This window comes from Aphanomyces invadans (assembly GCF_000520115.1).
Source record: "Aphanomyces invadans strain NJM9701 unplaced genomic scaffold supercont1.22, whole genome shotgun sequence".
Taxonomy (NCBI): Eukaryota; Oomycota; class Saprolegniomycetes; order Saprolegniales; family Verrucalvaceae; genus Aphanomyces; species Aphanomyces invadans.
This window is the reverse complement of record NW_008580167.1, coordinates 54,222-74,695: the sequence shown is the minus strand read 5'-3', so window position 1 is coordinate 74,695 and position 20,474 is coordinate 54,222. Positions and strand designations below refer to the sequence as shown.

Genomic DNA, 20,474 nt, shown 5'->3' with positions numbered 1-20,474 from the left:
CATTCTATGGCAACCAACACTTGCTCGAGACTTGCGAATTGTTCAACGTTGAATAAGACGAGGAGGTCAATCGAGTCCAAGAACTCTCTCTTGTGTCGTGGATAGTACAAAGAGCGTTGCGCTGGTGGCTGCCCTTTGACGCATTCAAACGTAACGGCTACGAAACCGTTGGGGTCGTGGTCACCAAACAAGGCTGCGATTGGTTGAATCCGTAACGGCCGACGGGTTTGGGCCAACAAACGTCGCTGAGTACTTTAGGAAACGGGCATTGCAGATGGCGTGCAATAATTGTTACGGAGCTCTGGAGGTGGTAGGCGGACGTTCCCGCCATTCGAGGAGGCTCACAGGGGCCTCGAACGACGATGGCATCGAATTGAATGGATGTTCCGATTGTTTACAAATCGAGCTTCGTGAGAATCAAGACAATCCACGGCTCGTGCACACATCTTTCGCATTGAACGCTCAGCTGGCAGACATGGCCCATTAGGTCCCGTGTGCACAGTCGTACCTGCATCAAAATGTCATCGCCAACTCTTTCAATTTCGTTTCTTCATCTTTATACAGGCATAGCCATGACAACTTTACAGTCGGCGTCGATCCATTCGACCATCTACGTGCCGTCGGCAACGCATTAGCCGCACAATGGAGAGCCGAGCTCAAGAACTGTCTCAGATATTTCTGGCGACAAAACGCTTTGACTGTGAGAAGCTGTATGGTCGTGGATTTACAACGCGCATCATCGGCTGCACGTAATGGATGGTCAGATATCAACTTCATTTCAGGGAATTATGTGCGTTCGTATGTGTCTCCAATGAACATGTTGCTGGTATTCGAGCAATAAATTTTTGTCGAGTACGACTCACTCAGGTACAACGGCTTTCCGCTGTGCATTTCGATGGCGTCCCAGGATGTTGCGGGTAATGCCATGTTGGACGACGGTGAGTGCTTTTAGCAAGAAGTTCGTCTTGGCATTACTTGGCGACCTGTGGTCCTCACGGTAGCTACGAAATGCGGTCTGCTACTACTTGCTCTCGTTTATGACCTGGGACGACTCCATGGTACCGTTCAATGTGTGTGCGGCCCTACTACGAAGGCTTCTTCTCGTTGCTGTCGTCACGTGCATTGTGGCTCTGCAGTAGCGACTATTCGAATGTGCTTAGACGTAACGATGCCTGCACACATTTTTAGCACTCTGCCGTGTTTTCCAGGGAGTTCACAACGCTGGCGAACGCAGCGGCGGATCCGAATCAAGGTCGCCCCCCCTGCCGCATCCGCCAACCCCCTCGTTCCTACGCTCTTATTTCCAGCGTCCGAGCGTGTTATATCGATCTGTCATGGGTTTGAAAACAAAAGTACTCCCCGTCAGCCATGCTCTCGAGCAGAAGGCGCACCACCAGCACATCCGTGGCAATCGAGTCGGCCGACACTGCACAAACTGGATTTCCACAAGGGGCATGCGTTGTCCATCAACCGTTGCGGATGATTCCGTCGCGCAGCTGGGGCAGGAGAGAAAAATGCAATTCTGTTCTTGACTGGACTTCGTACGATTCATCATCTTGCGATGGGAAGTTGGACACAGTCCGCGCGTCGGTTCTCTTGCCTTGGAACATGCCGCCCCATTATCAAACCTCGTCATAGCCTTTCCCAAGTGGAGACCTTCGAATCCCTTCGACGAGAGTCGGCCTCGTCATGATAATTTCAAGGGTGAGTACGTCATCCTAACGTGCCATGAATAGGGGAGGATGAGCCTTCGCTCGATGCGTTGAGAAGGTCGAGGATCTAAATAGAACTCGAGTCGTCGAGGGCGTTCGAAAACGGGGAGGTGGACGGGGCGAATTTTCTTGCCTGTCCAAAACTCCATGGAGGAATATTGTGGAGTACCCCATACAGACGTTTGACCAGAGTAGCTCGGTGACGGTGGCGTGTTCGGGGTTGCGACGTTGGCTCCAGCGACGTAACATAATATCGTTCCGTTATAAACATCTTTCCTCGTCGTTGTGGTCGGTTGCATCGGCCAAAGCGGCGCCAAGGCACGCAGTGTCATGCAGAGGACCTGAAGCAGGATGTCAGTCGAAGGTACACCATGAAATGCGGCCACAGGAGCACGTCCGCTCAAGAATTCAGCCAAATGCAGCTCAGTACGACAATGCTGTTGCATGGTGTAACGCATCCAGAGCGAACGAGCGCTACGCGGCCTAGGATCGACGGGCAAATCAAGTCGCGGCAGCAGGGTCAGGATATCGAGAGACAACACGTTTTAACATGGTAACGGGAAACGACTCTAGAACGGATCGCAGAGGAGCGACTGTCGGCCGTGTCATCTTTCGACCACAATTTCGTTTGCGATTCTGTGGACCGAGTCGACATCAACACAAAGCCCGTGCGATGACGCCATCACAGCACATAACACAACTGACTTGTCCGATCATGTCGAAAGCATCGAGACCGCTCGAGACACAATGTGTTTTCGTGTCGCAGTTGCGATGCTGTGGTACTTCGTGGGTGCCACGGCGGCGTCCGTGACACCAGGTTTTGTCTCAGATTTCCGCTCGTAGTTTCTTCAAGATGCGATCAAAGAGTAGTTGTTCGTGGCTCTCACCGCGTTCGTTCTGGTTAACGTTGCATACGTTGCGCGGCAGCCGCAACCAACGGATTCCACGACCCACAGGTATTCTGAGTCATCGGTTGGTGCGCAGATGCCGTTGCCGACACTTCGCCTCATGATGGCAAAAGTGTCTGTGCAGAAAGACGTCTTCGTGGCTGTCCCGCGCCGCGCGCGCGAGCCCCGTGTGGGCGACCGCTGGACTTTGTTTTTCGAATGAAACCCCGTCACTCAACTATGGCTGGGATATCGAACGCTGCGAACGAGACGACGACAGCCGCGTTGATATGGGCGTTTCAACATGGACCAATCCGGAGACAGGAATGTGAAACCATCCATGCTGATTGGCTGTCTTTTTACGAGGTGCGAGCCCCGATGAAATTGTTTAGCCGAGACGTCCTTGGCCGACGGTGCGCATGCCACTGCCATGGGCGAGATTTCCAGCGCTGAAATAGACCTTGTATCTACTGACCTGGAAAGCGTCGAATGCACACGAGCCACTCGAGAAACAAGCCACACTTCGTTGCTCCACCATACAACGAGCAGCCAGACTTAGTATAAATCCGACACATACCGCCAAATAAGGGATTTACTCGCCCCTCGAAACGTTACACCGCGATGTAAGTTACGTCTTGCGATCTTGCCGTCAACGAGCTGGCCGCTCGATGTGGGCCATGACGGCGGCACCCTCGAAACGACCGACGAGGTGCATCGCCGCCGCCCTCGTGCCTTCAAAAGACCGCCGCTCGATGCGACGCTGCATCTGCCTCTTTTCACATGCTTGGACAGTGGTAGAGTGTGACCCGACGTGGGTCGTTGGCGCACCGGCCAGCGGTTTTCGAGTCGATCTACACGAGATAGATACTCTGCTTCGAAATGAAACACCTCCCGGGCGCCACACTCGCTTGCCAGAACGATCTCCCTCCACGCCACTCCTCTCACTTTTCAACTCGGATGTGCTCGGCAGCGTCGTCGGTGTGCCTCTCCGCGGACCTCCTGCCCCGCGTGACGGCCTTCCAAAATGGAGTCCACCATGACGTGGTGCCGTTGATTCGAGCCTTGCATCGCACGGCCGCAGACGACGAAAACGATGCCCTCACCGGGTTTCGCAAAGTTCTGGGCGACTGGCTCAAGGTGCATTGCGCAGACAGACTGCCCGACGTGATCACCATGGTCCCGGCAATGCTGCCGATGGTCACTGACTACGCCGCCACCGTGGGCGACATTGAACTGCTCGAAATGATCTGGAACAAGTGTCCCCGAAGCGAGAATTCCAATGACGAGGGAGCGGCGCTGGTTTACGTAGCCGCTCTGGCAGGGCAAGTTGACATGGTGGCCTTCCTGTTGAGCCAAATTGACGCAACGGACGCCTGTGGCCGCGCCATCAGTCACGCCATGGTTGGTGCGGCATCGAAAGGCCACCTTCGCGTTGTCGAATATTTGCATCGCCACCGCCATGACCGCCAGACAACTGACTTGATGGACGTGGCGGCGAGTCAAGGGCATTTAAGCGTCGTCGAGTTCCTCCATCTCCACCGCCGCGAAGGCTGCACGACGGCTGCAATGGACAGAGCTGCGGGCAATGGACACTTGGATGTAGTGAAGTTTTTGCACGCCCATCGGAGGGAGGGATGCACCAAGGCGGCGATCTCGCTCGCAGCGGCCGGCGGCCACTTGCACGTGGTTCAATGGCTGTGCGACCACCGAAAGGAAGGATGGCACGGTGACGCGTTGACGCATGCCGCGGCCGGCGGCCATGTCGACATCCTGGCGTTTCTACTACAGAAACGGCCCCGTGCAGGCTGCCTCGTGCTTGGAATGGACCTGGCGGCGACAAACGGCCACTTGGACGTCGTCAAGTTCCTCCACACCCACCGCAAGGACGGATGCTCGGACAAAGCTCTCGCCGGCGCCCTTCGAAACGGACACACCCATGTCGTGGCGTATTTTCTCAAACATGGAGACGACCTCATTCACGGTGTGTGCTGCGCGTGCGGGTTCAACAAGCCTCGTCGCCACGCATGCCTCGTCAAGTCCATGTGACAATGTCCACCCACGATGTCGCTGTTGTCATGAATGCTAGGGTATTTATCGTTGTAATTGGATGTGTATGACGTGTCAACATTGCCAGCGGCGCATGCGGCCGCGACGGCCGTTTGAGACGCCAGTGCGAGATGCGACGGCGTCGTTTCCACGAATAACCGTCCCAAACGACGAGATAACGTGGCGTCGGCTCGTTCTGGAGCGCCGCACTCTTGGCACTCGCTGCTGGGGGAAGGAGAACGTGCGTCGCCTTTTCCAGGAAACCACGGGAACTGGAGCGAAGTGCCAGTACAATGACAGGTCACTAGCTCCTATCTGTACCCGCGGGGCACAGCCTTATCGTCAACAAGACGTCGTCAAGCCGCAAGTGAGACTCGATGATTCACCTGCTCAACTTGGCAACTCTCAACGATGCCATTGACCCGCGTGAAAGCCTTCAAACTGCCTCGAGCCATTCAAGGTGGACGAGGGCTGTGCACGTGCGATGACCAACTCACGCTTTCTTTGGAAAAGAGTGCTTGCCCGTGCAATTCCATGTCCGTGCCGTGCGCACGTGGCGTCGGATGACCGAATGGACGTCGCTGCGGCGTCCTCATGGCTTGTGGCATTGCGAGATTGTTGAGGAACGAGAATTGCATGCGTCCGCCGCACTGCGAGAAGACAGATTTGTCCATGCCACAATGAACCTTCACTGGTCGTTCGTTACCTTCCGAACAATAGCGGCGACGCGAGAATTCCACGACTAGAGCAACGGTCACTGTCGAATCGAGCAAGCCCAACGATGTCGACATGCCTTGCCACTTTGCAGCGAGAAGTCCTGACATGCCGCGACCTCTTGGCCACGATCGCGCTGTTTCAACATGGGTACATTGAAGCATTCGTACCTCTGGCCCAATACGGAACAGCGCCCCACCCCATCACGTTGGACGCAATAGCATCCATTCAATCGTTGCTAACGCCGTGGCTGGCCCTGCACGGACATGATCTACTTCCTCGACTGTACAAAGTCTTGCCAGCCATACGCCGTGTTGCCGTCATCTTTGCCATCGCCACGCCGCATTGGTTTCATCTTGTGGATGCCTTGGGCGACGATGCAAAAGTTCTCCATGACTCGGACGACTTGATCGTGATCGCCGCCATGAGTGGCCAAGTCGCGTCGATTTGCAAATTGCAAGCCCGACAACTTGGCACGATCCAAGAGTCGGCCATGGTGGCGGCAGCCACGCATGGACACTTGAATGTTGTGATATTCCTGCACGCGACCTTGGCGCGGTCGCTAGGCCCTCAAGCGATGGTCGGCGCGGCGGCGGGCGGACATCTCGACATTCTAAAGTTTTTCCACACGCACCAATGCGACGACGTGTGGTCCACGGACGTCATGGACGCGGCCGCAGCCCACGGCCACTTGGAAACGGTGCAATTTCTCCACTTGCATCGATCCGAAGGATGCACGACAACGGGCCTCCTCATGGCCGCTCGACATGGTCACGTCCACGTGGTGCAATGGTTCCATGCGCATCGAAAGCACTTGTGGCGGGACAGCCACGTCATGACCCAAGCAGCGCGAGGCGGTCACGTCTCGATTCTGCGATACATCCTGGACAAATCCCCTCGAGCCGGCTGCACCATCGACGCCATGGACACGGCCGCGACATTTGGTCACCTCGACGTCGTGCAATTCCTCCATTCGCGCCGCACAGACGGGTGCACCGACGTTGCTTTGCGCGGCGCGATCGCCAACGGCCACGACCACCTCGTCGACTACTTGAAGGTGCACGGTCCGAGCCTCATTCACAGTCTGTGCTGCGTGTGTGGCTGTTACAAGCCGCGAAATCATGACTGCGCTGTGTACAACCACGTGAAAGGTCGCCAGCGCATGGCAGCAGGACTCTCGAGATAGTGGAATCGAAATGAGCCCAACAACGTTGACACTTGCGTTTTCCATTCAACCATCGGCCCCTCTGAACGTCGATCGCGCCAACCTGTGGGCGAGATGCAAAGGTGAGCGTGACTTGCACGGCAGTTTGCACGAGCCTGTGGAATCGAGCATGCCATGGCGTTTAGATTAATTAATATATCATTTTTATTATTAATATCTGCTATAATAAATAAAGAATTCCTTTTCTATAATCTACATATTAATATTCAAAAAATTATCTTCTCTTAAATATTTATTTAATAAACAAATTTTCTTTTAATTTAAATTAGATGAACCTTTTAAAAAATTTAAAATTTGAAATAAAGAATTGAAAATTAAAGATTAAAAATGTCAAATAAAACAATAATAAATATGAGAAAACGAATTAAAAAACGAACTAAAAAATTGAAATATATTTCTTATTTTGGTAAAATGATAAAATTAAATTATAAATCTTGCATAAAAAGACAATTTTGGCGGATAATGGGAATAAAAATTCTTTTTGTACACTTCCTCGACCATCCAAGACAAACGCCATGCCTGCAAGCGAACACAAGCACACGTGTCGGTGGGTAGGTCCGTGATATGTTGCGCCGGGAATGCATGGTGCATAGCCAATATGAACAGGATCAAAGCAGTGGTTTGATTTGGGGCGGCCCGGGAGCTCGCACGTAATTGTGGCGAGAACGACGGCGGCAGCGTTTTCGACAACCTCATAACGCCACTGGATAAGTTACAACGAAGAGAGCCGTACGGCTTACTTCGTCCATCGTAATTTTGCGAGCCGATCTTGGAGCGCATCCCGCATCGCATGCAGAGCCTGGCGACCTTGGTAGAGGGTTTCGTACATCGTTTCCTGGCCATCCTGGTCACGTCCCGAGTACAAATGGCCGACATGGGGTTGGAATTTGGCATGGCCGAGGACGTCTTTTGTAAAGAGCCCGAGCATGCACGCCATGCCTAGATGCGCCCCGGGGCATTTGCGAGCCCCCGCGCCGAACCGAATGATCGCGTCCGTTTTCATAACGTCCACAGGCATAAAGACATGGGTTCGTGGCGCGATGTTGACGACGTCGTCTTGCAGGCCCTCGGGTAAATAGCGCTCAAAGAGCACGAACGGATGGGCCGTGTCGATCGCGAGATGGATGAGATTCGTTGCTTGTTGCATGGTGTCAGGATAGTGAGTCGGGTCGACGGTCGTCAGGCGGTGCACTTGCACGGCAACGTCGGCAACGTTTATCGCTGGGGAGATCAGGAATGGCTGAAGGAGTAGCGAATGGAACTCGGGCTGAAGCCACTGCGCCGCCCCAAACACATTGCACACGTGTGGCGCCGCCAAGATCTCGAGAACGATCGCATCCACAGCTTTGCGTTTGAGAGCCATGTCCCCGACGCCCTTGAGAGCTATTTCCTTGCGCCACTCCCACGACGCCGCAGTCACCAAATCTCGCAGTGCCGTCGGCATTTTGAACTGGAAGATCCATTCGAAGAAGGCCGCCACCGATATGGACGCGATCGCATCAGCGTTCACGCAGTCCAGTGTCGCCATTGATTCTAGAGTAACGCGCTGTGTGATGCTTTGCAGCGCTGCCATGGGGGGCAGCGATTGCATGAACGTGACCAGGTTGGCCTTCATAGACCTCCATTGTGGGCCGTCCACGGACTCTATCGAGAGCAGTGGAAGCCACGCTGGTGTCGAGAAGGTGCGTTCAAGGAATACGCCTTTGTCGGACGAGCCCTTCATGACCCTCGCCGCTGCCAGCGGACATTCGATCCACACGACTGGAACCCCCTTGAGCCGACCCAGGATCTCAAAGATGAACCATCGCAACGACAGCGAGCGGAAGTTCACCAGCCAGAAGAACAGTGTGATAGCCAGGAAGGACCCCGCCGCTGCGCTCAGATTCACGAGCATGGACGACATTACGCTGCATGACAACATGTGCATGATGGAGGAATGGCGAGTGCGACGAGGGGTCAGGTCGTTCTTTGGTGTTGGATAGCATCTTGTCTGGATTGATGAGAACTTGTATCACTTTAGGGTAAGCACCAAATATTCGAGCAAAAAGTATATATATTTCCCAGGAGTAATGCAAATATATATCAAAAGTGCCTAAAAAACAGAAACACGTTTGGAAATTCTACAGTATTGAAGTCTGAAATTGTTGTCATTACTTCCATGCAACGTGTAAACGCTTCAATCGTTCATACTACTTTGGAAGCGGAATGGTGAAGCATGAATGCTTACTCAATGCCTTAAGCAAAGCCTAGACACCGCACATCACTTGCGGCAAACCACCCCAATCTTTCGTTAGTGTACGAGCGGTGTTTTATGCACACGGTATTCTGTTGGGTTACTTAACAGCATTGTAAATATTTTAAAACGGCATGTTGTTGTTTTGAAATATTTTAAAATAAACCTCGGATTTGAATTTCAAACTCAGCAATGAATTAAAATCGAGTCCGGTACATACAAAAAGGAAGATTAAACTTGCATGGATTTGTATCTTGAATGCGCCAATAGATCGGGTGACCGCAGCCGGCAATGTCGCAAGCGGTGCGTCCATCGTGGCCGTCGCGCGCTCCTCTCTGATGAACAAACGTGTTGATGTAGAGCTTTGTGGTGCTCCAACGCGACAACCATGCACTGACGAGGGAGAACAATGCGTTGCATCTCGAGATGATTCGCATTCAGGAAGAGATGGAGGAGAAGACGCGGGCCATGCACTTGCAGGAAAAGGAACTGCAGCACAAGATCGAAGAACTCCAGTTTCTCAACACACAAAAAACTTCTCAACTACAGAAGAAAGACGCCGACTTGAGCAAGTTGTACGCGCAGGTGGAGCGCCTCCAGAGCTCGAAACAGGAGCAAAACGTTGTGTCGTCAGCGAAAGACTCTATTGAACTTAACAAACTCCTACCGCCCGTCGAACGCAAGGTTGGCACTGCACCTTCAGCTGGCGCCGCATCTTCCTTTATCTTCGACGATGGCGACACGTACGTTCTCCCCGTCCTCCGTCACCATGGCACGTTGTTGAATCGACGAGACAGGTCATCTAAGCAATTCGACGCGTTAACTCGAGCGAACAAAGCGCTACAAGATCGCGTCGCGGCGCTTGAAGGTCAAGTTCGAGCCCGGGAAGCGGAAATCGAACGACTTGGCAACCAACTCAACGAGAGCGTGTCGACAAAGGACTACGCAATGGTACTGTTGCACGGTATCGATTGCCGGAGAGAGTTTCGACGTTGCCGTGCGATTTCAAACCCTGAAATTTGGCCATCAATCGATAGGTGAAAGCAAAGTACGACTTGGAAGCGGGGCAACTTGCGCAGGAATTGGAAAAGGAGCAATTGACGCGCCAGGTCGACTTGCTGAATGACCAAGTGGCCAAATACGAAAAGAAACTCGTCGAAGCCGCGCCAGCCCGGCAACGTCTAGACCAAGTATCAGAGCAGCTCAGGTAAGGTCGTCTGTGTTGTCTGCCTGAATGCCGGATTCAAATTGTCTTCGCCAATTGCCCCTTTTTTCGCTGGCGATTCCGTACGGAGACAGCTGCGAGAAGTGTAGAGCTGCACGTTGATGCCAGTGTTTCTCTGTGGCCATTCTTACATCCGTGGCAATTGCAACCAGCACCCCCATGAATTCCACGATTTTTTCGCTTGGCCCGACGATTCGTATGGGAACTTGTTGCGTTATCCAAGAACGATTTCAAGTTGTTTCGCCCGCGGTGACGTGTTGAAATGTGTTTAATGTAGACATGCAGAAGAGCTGAATGCGAAATACGCGGAGCAACTCCGCACCGTCCAAGACAAACTGCACTTGGTAGAGCAGCAACATCTCTTATGCGACTCAGTGCAGAAGGAGCTCAGCGACGAATCCGACAAGAACCACGGCACGATTGCTCAATTGAAGCAGCAACTTGAGGATAACGTTGAGCAAATTGCGGTACGACATGCGTCCGTCACTAGAACGAATTGAGTCGGACGTGTTATGCCGTTTGGTTCCATTGTAGAGGCTCGAGAACGCGTTGAAGGTTACCCATTACGACAAAGTCTCGTCGGCCAACTCTGTGGCCAACCTAGAGGCCCACGTGAAAGTCCTGACGACAGAGTTGAGTCAGCTCAAGCCGAAACACGACGCCGTTGTCGAGAAACTGGCAGACGCCACGAGCCAGGCCAAACACTGGTCGCACCAACGGGCGACGTTGGAGCAAGAGCTATCCACGTTGCAGAACAAATTGAGCCACGCGTTGGCAAACCACCAGATTGCGTTGAATGGGCAAGAGACGTTGCGTCGCGAGTGCTCGGCGTTGGAAAAGGTTGTCGACCAACGCGACGGACAGATCCGAAAGTTGCAAGCGAGTTTGGACACCGCCCTCGACGAGTCTCAGGCTCTTGGACGGCGGCTCAAGCAAGTGGAGGCGCACCAACTACACGATTCGCAGCGGGCGGTCGACGTGCAGTCTACCCAGGCGTCGCTCCATACAGAAGAGCGCCTGCGTCTCCGCCAAGACTACGATGCGCTGCAGCTTCGACTTCGCCACGTAGAAGTGCAAAAGAAGGACGTGGAAGCGCAATTGACCGACGCCCGTGTTCAAGTCGACGTGTGGAAGAAGACGGCAGACCAAACCCAAGAACAAATGACCGACACACTCGATGAAATGTCGAAATTGACGGCGCAGCTCAAGCAGGTCAAGGTCGAAGTCGTGCAATTGCAGCAAGACAAGGTGAAATTGGAGGCCCAACTTGCCGACAGCCGCCGTGAGATTGAAAAGCTCACGCTTCTGGCACCCCAAGGTACAATTTCTGCTCACGTCGGTGCTGAATCGCGGCCCAATATGGGATCGACATGGCGTGATGAGCCAGCGAGGGCCAAAGACATGTCCTGTCGCGCGGAGTGACATGAATTCGAATCGTAGAGGCAACGGCGAAGATGCAAGATGCAAAGTGGCAAAAGCGTTTGACGGATGTTGTGCTGAGCAAACAGCTCGTGGAAACGCAACTGAGTGCGGCGACAGCTGCCAGAGCTAGCTTGGAGCAGCGTGTGGGCCAGGTATATATTGGCGACTCTTTTGTCCTTTATGAATTGTTTGATGTGAACATGACGGAAGGGAGCTGGTATTGCCTTGTTTGTGTAGGACAATACCTCGCTTCATCGAGCCCGTATAATTGTTCAGAGCATCAAAGTGGCCTCATACGGTGCTGTTTTCGATGTAGATGGAGACAAATTTACGCAGTGCTGAAGCGAGTTTGGCCGACAAAGGCTCGGCGCTGGCCACGTTGCAGCAGGAAGTGTCGAGTTTGCAGAGCGAATTGACGTCAACAAAGCAAAGCAAAGCGTACTTCGAAGCAGAATACGAAGCCACGATGCGTGCATGGACCAACCATTCCAAGGACTTTCAAGCGTCGCAGCATCTATTAACTGCCGCCGATTCAACACACAAGGACCAACTGCGCCAGATTCACGACCTCCAAGCTGCCTTGACGGCGTCCCAAACCAAATGTAAGTGACCAAGGACACTACCTTTGACGACCCAAGTCGAGTGCCTGTGGTGTGACCAAGTGCCGAAATTGTGGTTTGTTCGTGTGCATGCTGTGTGTGGTGAGAAAGGGGATCACGGGTCGCATGCACAAGGAGTCCTGTTGCGTTGTTTACCTACTGCTTGTGCCTCTCTGAAATCACTCGGTGTGGTAATTGCGCAGGCCATCATGTCGAAAACTTGCTCAGTCAAGCGCAGAGCAGCAGGAAAACGCTTGAAATGCAGTGGACTTTGGTGCAAGAAGAGTTGCGCCATGCCAAGGAACACCAGTTGGCAAACGAATCGACGATAAAACGGTAGGTCGGATCTCACGGTGGTCGTATCGAATGTGGAGCAGTGGTGCCACGCTCTTGGGCAAACCAGTCTTTCAGTTGGCTCCGTTGCTACGTTTTGTGCTCATTCATCAATCGCTCTTCTTTAGGCTCCAAACCGAGGTGTCGGAGGCGTCCCGTCAGTCTGTGCAACTGGAAAAAGATAACAGTCAGCTCAAGCATTTGGTGGCCGAAATGGAGTTGAACCGGGACAACTGGACGCTCCAGCACAAGCAGCTCGCCGTCGAAATGAACGACCTTCGCGGCACAAATCACCACTTGCAAGACACATGCGAGCAACTCGAAGCAACTCTGGCACAGCACAAGACCACGATTGGTCAAATGCAGGCGATACTGGAGGCATCGGATCGAGAAAAAGATCAACTTATTCACGCACTCGACATCAAGACGGAAGAGCTAAGCGCATTGCACTCGCAATTGTCGCGCGTGTCGGACGAACAGTCGGCTGTACGAAAAGAGCTGCAAGCGTGTCAAGCCGCGTTGCGAAAACTCGACGCCGCGTTGCTCGACAAAGAAGCCACGGTGGCGTCGCAAAAGGCCCAACTCGACAAAGCCGACCAACTCACCGCCACGTTGAAACAAGATGTCGACCTTCTCAAAGGAGAACACGTGGCACTAACCCAAGACTTGCACCACATGACCATTGAAAACCAGTCGCTTGCTGGCGAGTGTGCCCAGTTGCACCACGAGCTCGGTACGAACCGATCTCTTTTTCGTCGTGCCCCACGGCGGCCGTTGATTCATGTACTGAATTTTTGACGTGCATGTCATTCGGTTGACGTTGTTGTTTGCGACTGTTGTATGAAAGTGCGCTTCGCAATCGCCGCCGCTGCTGTTGTGGAATTTGGACATGTGGACTTTGGATCGACAATGGTAGAGATGTGGGTTAGCGTGTGGTTGATGCGACCCAGTGAGTCCAATTGATGTGGATATTGGCGTCGCAAAGCAGTTTGTTTGGTCTCGTTTGGCTTTACCGGTGGCCATTCACGTTGTCCTGTGTTGCATGCATTCCATCAGATACACCAGTGGGATGATGGATTTGGGCATTCTGCTGGTTGACGGTTCTACATCCCCGATTGCGACATGTGCCTTCAAACACGCAGGTTCGAAAGACTGACGGTGCATGGACTAGATCAAGTGTCGGGCGACCAGCGCGGGTTGCACCAGCACATTCGCCAGATTGAACGCGAGCGCGATGGGTGCAAGATCGAGCTCAACGACTTGAAACAAACGTATCGAGCCCTTGTGGTTGAGATGGACGCGGTAGAGGCCACGCGAAGTCAATTGTCTGCCGCTCGCAACGAACTTGGAAATGTCAACGCAACGCTTCGCCAACAGGTTCGCGCGATGAGGCGGGCCTGAACTCTCTGTGGATTATCGTTTCTGCTACTGAACATGTCGTTGGAGCGTCTTGGTTTTAAGAAAGGACGGGTTTGCTCACGGTGAATTTTGAATGGCTTCAACTCGATAGCTGCAAGAAGTGACCCGAGATCGCGACGCCGCCGTAAAACAAGCGTCGGAGCTCGAGATGGAAGTCCAAGTAAACCTAACTCAAATCAAGCAACTCACGTTGCAGCTCCAGCAACTCCACGGTCCACATTTTGTCGTTGTCTCGCTCGGCTGTTTTGACACCTGACGTCGTTGTAGACAAACAAATGTCGTGTGCTCGATCGCAAGAATTGCTTTCTGGTGCATTGAACTCGCAGCATCAAGTTGCGTCAGAGCTGGCCCAAGATCGCGTCGAATCGGCCGCCACCAACTCCTCCTTGAACCAACGACTAGCATCTCTCCAAGCGCAGTGCGTATTGATTCGCTCCCATGCTACATCAGCCTCGTTCCTCAACTAGCGGTTGTTTACATCCCCTCCGTAGGCTACAAAACAGTGTGCATGACCGAACAGATCTCACGAATCAAGTGAACCAACTAACGTTGGACAAACAGAGGCTCGAGGCGTTGCTGGCCACTGTGCGGAGCCAGGTCGCAACGCTACAGGTGCAGGTGGCTCAGCACCAAGAGGACAAGGCTGCGTTAGTCCAAGCCCTTAACCAGCCAGGCCAAGCACTAACGCCGGATTCGACCGTGGGGTCGGGGCGACAAAGGGCCACCAACCGCAGCAGAAATGGCAGCTCTAGCAGCCATAGTCGCCGGAGCAGTCCTTCGACAAGTCCAGAGTCGCAAGGTATCGGAACATCACTGCAAGAAGCCGAGGAGCGTTGTCGACGTTTGGAAGAGCGGCTGAGTCGGCAGGACGCCACTATTCAGGTGCGATTCACGACGCCAATTGTGACGCTGCCTGAAATGAGTGATCCGGGTATGCTGGTGTTGACGGTGTTTCAACGGTAGCAATTGGAGCAATCGCGCAGCAAGTTTCGCAAGTTTGCTGCCAAATACGAAGTCGAACTGGAACAAGTACGCTTTCGTCCTACAAAAATCACACGAACCACGACGTTTTCATGTGTTACTCCAGCGGGATCGAACCATTGAAGCGCTGCGCGCGTCATCGAACGCTGGAAGCAGCCCCTATCGCGACGACGAAACCAAAACGGACGACGTACAGCCCATCCGATGACAGTAGCGCGGAGTCCTGCGAAGCTGTCGAATTGAGCTAGGGACCAAGGGCATTTCGAGATAAACCAGACCGACGGCTGCGACGCAATATTTCGCACTGGTCCCGTCGCTCTGTAATTCTACCTTTTCGACTTTACGGCGAGTTTTTCATGGTATTTGCTGTGAATATAAAATGTCTTAACGTTGGAATGGCTCTGCTGCAGCGATGCCAAGAGCGGTCGCATGAAGACTACCACCTGCACCTGCCATCGCAATTTCCACATCAGCCTCTTGCACATACAAGTCGTCGGAGACGCGGGGGGCGAATGTAGCGAGAACCCACGTGACGAAGGTGCTTCCGACCGCCCACCAGAGCCACAAGACTGTCCAAAACACAGTCGTGCTGACACCGTCGACGCAAACGCCAGGGTTGGCCGGTGTGGCGCAGGTGGGCACTGTCCACTCATCCATGGCCCATCCCACAAGCACAGGCGCTGGAATGTCGCCACACACTTGGACGACGACTGCAAACGTCTGCATGGCTCGGCTTCGACCTTCGAGAGGGACGCTCAGCAAAACCACGACCGACGTTGCATTCATGGCCCCCGATGCACTGACCAGGCCCACGACTAACGTGACGAAGCTCCAAACTGTGCTATCGTCCAACAATTTCCACATGGCCAAGAAAGAGCCACATCCAACGCAAACGTGAAGAAACTGCTGGCGGCAGGCCACTCGCAGCTGCGCGGCGTCGGTAAGGCACCGTCGAGATGCCCACGTCAAGATGCAACCGCCCAGCGGTGCGGCGACCAAGGAAGCAAGTGTAGCAATCCCCCCGTACACGATCGCAGCCGCTTGCTCGCCAGATAGGGTTCCTCCGACACGGAGCCAAACTGGCATGTACGTCGACAGCGCGCGAAGTGTAAAGAGCGTCGAGGCGGCCCCAAGCGACGTGAGAATGTAGACGGGGGATCGAAGCAGAGACACTGCCTTGTCGGCTTCTATCGTTGCCAGGGTTCCATGTGCTGTGGCGGCGGCTGGGGGCTTGACCAGCCGACGTGCCCAACGCATGGAGGCGCAACTCAAACAAAGCAAGATCAACGGTGCCATGGCGATCGAGTAACCATAAAATGCCCAGTGCCAGCCAAAACTTTCAGTCACGATGTTGCCGACAACATATCCCATTCCTGTCCCCAAGGCTGCCCCTGCAAAGTACAGCCGAACCCATCGCTGCCGGTGCTTTTGCAGGGCTTCTCGCTCGATAATGACAGGCGTCATCGCTTGCAAAATGCCATCGCCGATGCCACTGAGCAATCGACCACCCAGGACCAGATGAAAACGGTATGCGTGGTCGTGTGAGACGAAATATCCCGACACCATGGCACCGGCGCACCACACAAGTAAACCACCTGACAAGACCCGTAATGGGCCACCAAACGAGAAATGCGTGCATACGAGGAAGGAGAGCGCGTACGTGGCCACAAAGGTCGACTCGAGCACGCCAAACAGCATCCACGATGGCACGCCTGCGGTGTTGCTTCGAGAGGCGACTGCATCGTGCAGGAACGACTGCACCGTCATTGGGGTCGCCGGCAGCAGACCCCGAAAGCCGTATGCCAGGACGTTGGCCAGGAACACTACAGTCGCCACGGTGCCGTGCTGGATGCGCATGGGTGAATGCACACCGCGAAGATCGCACGTTGTGAAACCACTGCAAAAATCCACCAATAAAAAACTCACGAAAAAGACACACCAGCGAATATATTTCCAAATCATTTTTGACCAATTCGTCGAATTTGACGAATATATCGCGAAAAAACACGAATTCACTATTGTTCATGTATTCGTCCCGGCCGTTGGAAGTTGCGCAACTAGGAAACGTCGTAAACATGAAAATGTCAATTGTGAATGAAGATTTCGATGCAACTTGGTGCTCGACCTTCGAGTAGTGATCCTTGGTGGCAGTGGACGCTGGCACAAACAGTATCGCAGCTACCGCTGGAGTCGATGGAGGTGGCCATGGCCCCAGCCTGTCGTCTGCCGTTCAAGAAGTGTGACGACGGTGTTTCCAGTACATCCCGTCGCCCCCACTGACACGATCGCGTTGTGCTGGTACTCCTTGCCCCACTCGATAACTGGATACGGTTGCGATGCCACCACAAGACCAGCGATTGATTGCGCCCTGATAGGGCTCCGTGGCCCACGCATGCGCCATCAAATGTATGCCGCGGGGAAGACGTTGTATGTCGTGTGCTCTTTCGGCGAATTCGGGGAGAAATTTCCACAGAAGGTTATTTTAATTAAGGTAATTGCTCCAGCAACTGTTTCCAGCATGAACTGCCACTCGACTGCCCCGTTCAAAACGAAACACGATCGTTGTGCACTTGCAGCGTTGAAGACAGAGAGGGTAGCGATTGAGCTGTACGACCGCAGAACTGAATGGAGCCCACTTGCAGTGCATAAAGACGCATGAATGCCCTCCCAAACGTACGCGCGTCGAGCCAATTGATGACAGGTGCAGCCAGGTGACATTGCCGTCGCATTTTGTAGGCATGTGCATCGACCGCCCCGCATTGCTTTGCATGCGTTTCCCAGGTATCGTTCATTTTTTACACAAAATTCCAGAATATTGCTGGGTTTTTACACGATATTGCTCGTTTTTACACGGATTCTACGAAATTGCTCGTTTCTACATGATATTCATCGACATATTGCTCGTTTTTACATGAATTTCAACGGCAATTTCTTTGGATTTCTTTGACAACCGCCACCAGGTCGTCGTCGTCACAATTCCAATTCGTTGGCAGCATGCACCAAGCGCTTTGGTTCATGACGACGCTATGGGCGATCGCTGGCGCGGTGTGGAACGGCACGGAAGCATCGAGTGGATCACATCCCTTTGTCGTTGGTTTGCGCGGGTCACCCACGTCCGAGTCACGATGCGGGGGGTCCCTGATTGCCCCGGCCGTGGTCTTGACAAGCGTCACATGTGCATGGGCGTCGTGGGTGTCTGTGGGGTCGCACTATTCGTCAGGGGCATCCGACGGCGAGCGCATCCCCATTGCCAGCATGACGATCCACCCGCGATTCGACAGCACCACTCAAGTGTACAACTTCGCCTTGGCTCATCTAATGTACCCAAGCACGATGCCAACAGTTCGCTTGTATTGGCACGACAACGTCACCAGTGTTTCAACAGCCAATACGACATGGATTCGAGGTTATGCGTCGGGACCGCACGAGCTGTCGAATGTCCTGCTGGAAACCCACGCGCGGATCTTGTCGAATGCCGAATGCACCAACTATTATGGGCGAAGCGTCCAGGACTCGTGGTTGTGCGTCGAGGCGGACGTGCATCCTGACGACATTGGCGGCCCCGTGACCATTCTCGACAAATTTGGGATGGAATACCTGGTCGGTGTGAGCAGCTGGGGCAACGAGCGACGTGGACCTGGTGTATACGCTCGCGTGGGCGCTGCCCGCGATTTCATCGAGCCGTTCCTCGTGCCTCAGTCATCAAGGAATGGCACGAACCGTACCCACAACGCCCTGGGCAGCGACGGCAACGACGATGGCGATATGATTGTCGCCCCTAAATAAGTGTTTGTTGTGTCGACATGTAGGTTGCGTTTTTCATGGTGATGTGATCCAAGTTGCTGCATGTAATGGGTAATGAATCATGAAGGGAAGATGGAACTTGGACCAGCGCGTGGTCCCAGGCGAATGCCGTTCCAACATGCTTGAATCATTTACTTGCATCCACCACTGGTTTTACTCGCGCCATCGTACTGCTCGGCTCCGTCGCAAGGCATCGTCCCGAAGCTATCGTGTATGGGTTGACGCCAGGTGCTCATGCTCCACTTCGGTTTGGTATGGCCAAGTTCGTCACGGCCATCTCTGTCATCGCTCCATCCGAAATCGTCAACGGGACGGAAGCCCCCGACGTATATGAACGGGTCTTCGCAGTCGAAGCTCGTGTCCTGATGGAATCGCATGTCCCCATCGTGCCCGCGAAAGAACTTGCGGGCCAAGGGGATATCACCTTGCTGTGTGCAGACTGGGGACCACATGAGGTCGCGTCAAGGCGACTCGGGTGGATTACCTTGTCTGTGATCTCACAGGCAGCAAGCATGGCGCTGCTTGACCTTGCGCCAGCCCTGGTTCTCGTGGAATGCACCCATGTCCGAAGCTCGCGACTTCCTCGAGCTCAAAGACCCATCCCACCTCGTGGCCGCTCCCAAACACATGCGACGTGTTTGCATCGAGAGACGATGCCAAACCTCCTGCACCTGCCATCGGAACATCGTCCTGATACAGTCGGTACGACCTGCAGTCCCCCAGCGCACGACTCAAGATCCGACGTTCACCCTCAAGTGTGTTTCTGCGCCTCGTGACACCGATCCACTTTCACGGCGTGCCATGGCGTCGATGCAGATGCCGTTCACGGCAGTGAGGCCATGTCCGCACCATCTCTTCCCGTCGGTGCTGGGCAAATTTGACGTGCTTGCCGATAAAAGCAGGCGGGTCGAGAGGTTTGCTGCGAAGCGCCATGGCCCGTCGTTGGATAGTCGCTGCTTGATGCGACGGCAGCATCTCGGACGATACGTACTACATGTACTTCCTCGAGTGTGCAGCGTGCATGGGTGGTCATCCTGGCAAGATGCCGTCGTGCGCACTGGGCGTCGTCGGGGGTTGGTTTTCGTGTCGACGTTGGTCGAGTCGAGTGCTCGGCTGCCAAGTCTCTGGTCGTCGACGGCACCACGGTTTGCAATCCATGGCACGGACGACGAGGCGATCTGCGACCTACGCATGCCGCCGAGTCCGTGGCTAATCGAGACGCAAGGCGCCGCCGTGACAACAGAGCCTTGTTCTGGACGCGATACGGACAGGTGAACGACGTCCCGCCGCCGCGTGCACCACGAGGACCGCATCGCGGGGATCTCGGGCGGTTGGCACCTAGTTGGTTGCCAAGTTTTTCTTTGTGGAGATCGACCCACGTTTCGGACAGGAACATTTCCGGCCAGTCGGTCATGCATCCCACCTGGCGCGCGTTCCATGGGGGGTGCCACCTCGAATCTCGCGACACACGATACAGCTCGGTCGTCCCAGCAGCACCCGCAACGACGTTCTTCAACGGCGTTTACCGAGCCGGTGGTCCGCGCCGTCGTCCCGACGTCGGGAACGACAAAATATTCGTGTGGTCATCGTGCGCACGGTTGCAATCTCACCGACTTGGCGACCCCCTCACTCCCCTCGCGGTATCGGGAGTTGACCAAGTGCTACCGCAGCAAATTCGATTCTTAAATAAATGGCATAAAGTTGGTCATGCGACACATAGCGTCCTGTGTTGAGCGGTCCGATGGGTGTATCCGTGGTAAGGCTGCATCCACCGCATCTCGTTGAGTTTGACGACGGCTTGGAGCGCGCGGAGCCACTCGTGCATGTCCCGCTCCGACGACGCCGCGACAAAGTACCGGTGCGTCGGCGTTTGG

The 20,474-nt window shown here is 54.1% G+C and overlaps 6 protein-coding genes across 7 annotated transcripts; 4 read left to right on the top strand and 2 right to left on the bottom strand.

Moving 5' to 3' along the window:
- Positions 1-3,556: 3,556 nt before the first annotated feature.
- Positions 3,557-4,645, top strand: H310_09607 (hypothetical protein; the record flags this gene model as incomplete). The annotated part of the gene is made up of 1 exon (XM_008875712.1): positions 3,557-4,645. The coding sequence occupies one exon, from the start codon at positions 3,557-3,559 to the stop codon at positions 4,643-4,645; it is 1,089 nt and encodes a 362-aa protein (XP_008873934.1).
- A 709-nt stretch (positions 4,646-5,354) lies between these two features.
- Positions 5,355-6,716, top strand: H310_09606 (hypothetical protein). Its single transcript, XM_008875711.1, has one exon. The coding sequence runs from the start codon at positions 5,427-5,429 to the stop codon at positions 6,543-6,545; it is 1,119 nt and encodes a 372-aa protein (XP_008873933.1). The 5' UTR covers positions 5,355-5,426; the 3' UTR covers positions 6,546-6,716.
- A 300-nt stretch (positions 6,717-7,016) lies between these two features.
- H310_09605 (hypothetical protein) lies at positions 7,017-8,573 on the bottom strand. Its single transcript, XM_008875710.1, has one exon. The coding sequence runs from the start codon at positions 8,509-8,511 to the stop codon at positions 7,321-7,323; it is 1,191 nt and encodes a 396-aa protein (XP_008873932.1). The 5' UTR covers positions 8,512-8,573; the 3' UTR covers positions 7,017-7,320.
- A 505-nt stretch (positions 8,574-9,078) lies between these two features.
- On the top strand, positions 9,079-15,191 carry H310_09604. 2 transcript variants are annotated; one of them, XM_008875708.1, is made up of 16 exons: positions 9,079-9,120; positions 9,178-9,560; positions 9,615-9,768; positions 9,855-10,024; positions 10,320-10,509; positions 10,577-11,360; positions 11,483-11,616; positions 11,781-12,066; positions 12,267-12,399; positions 12,525-13,129; positions 13,568-13,773; positions 13,907-14,027; positions 14,083-14,233; positions 14,307-14,697; positions 14,779-14,844; positions 14,903-15,191. In XM_008875708.1, exons 1-16 carry the CDS (start codon positions 9,109-9,111, stop codon positions 15,002-15,004), a joined length of 3,888 nt encoding a protein of 1,295 aa, XP_008873930.1. In that variant the 5' UTR covers positions 9,079-9,108; the 3' UTR covers positions 15,005-15,191. The 2 variants fall into 2 exon arrangements, with proteins under 2 accessions (XP_008873930.1, XP_008873931.1); XM_008875709.1 differs by lacking the exons at positions 14,307-14,697; positions 14,779-14,844; positions 14,903-15,191 and having other exon boundaries at positions 14,083-14,297.
- Positions 15,151-16,695, bottom strand: H310_09603 (hypothetical protein). The gene has a single exon (XM_008875707.1). It carries the CDS (start codon positions 16,651-16,653, stop codon positions 15,181-15,183), a length of 1,473 nt encoding a protein of 490 aa, XP_008873929.1. The 5' UTR covers positions 16,654-16,695; the 3' UTR covers positions 15,151-15,180.
- Positions 16,696-17,785: 1,090 nt separating this feature from the next.
- On the top strand, positions 17,786-18,768 carry H310_09602 (hypothetical protein). Its single transcript, XM_008875706.1, has one exon. It carries the CDS (start codon positions 17,791-17,793, stop codon positions 18,580-18,582), a length of 792 nt encoding a protein of 263 aa, XP_008873928.1. The 5' UTR covers positions 17,786-17,790; the 3' UTR covers positions 18,583-18,768.
- Positions 18,769-20,474: the final 1,706 nt, after the last annotated feature.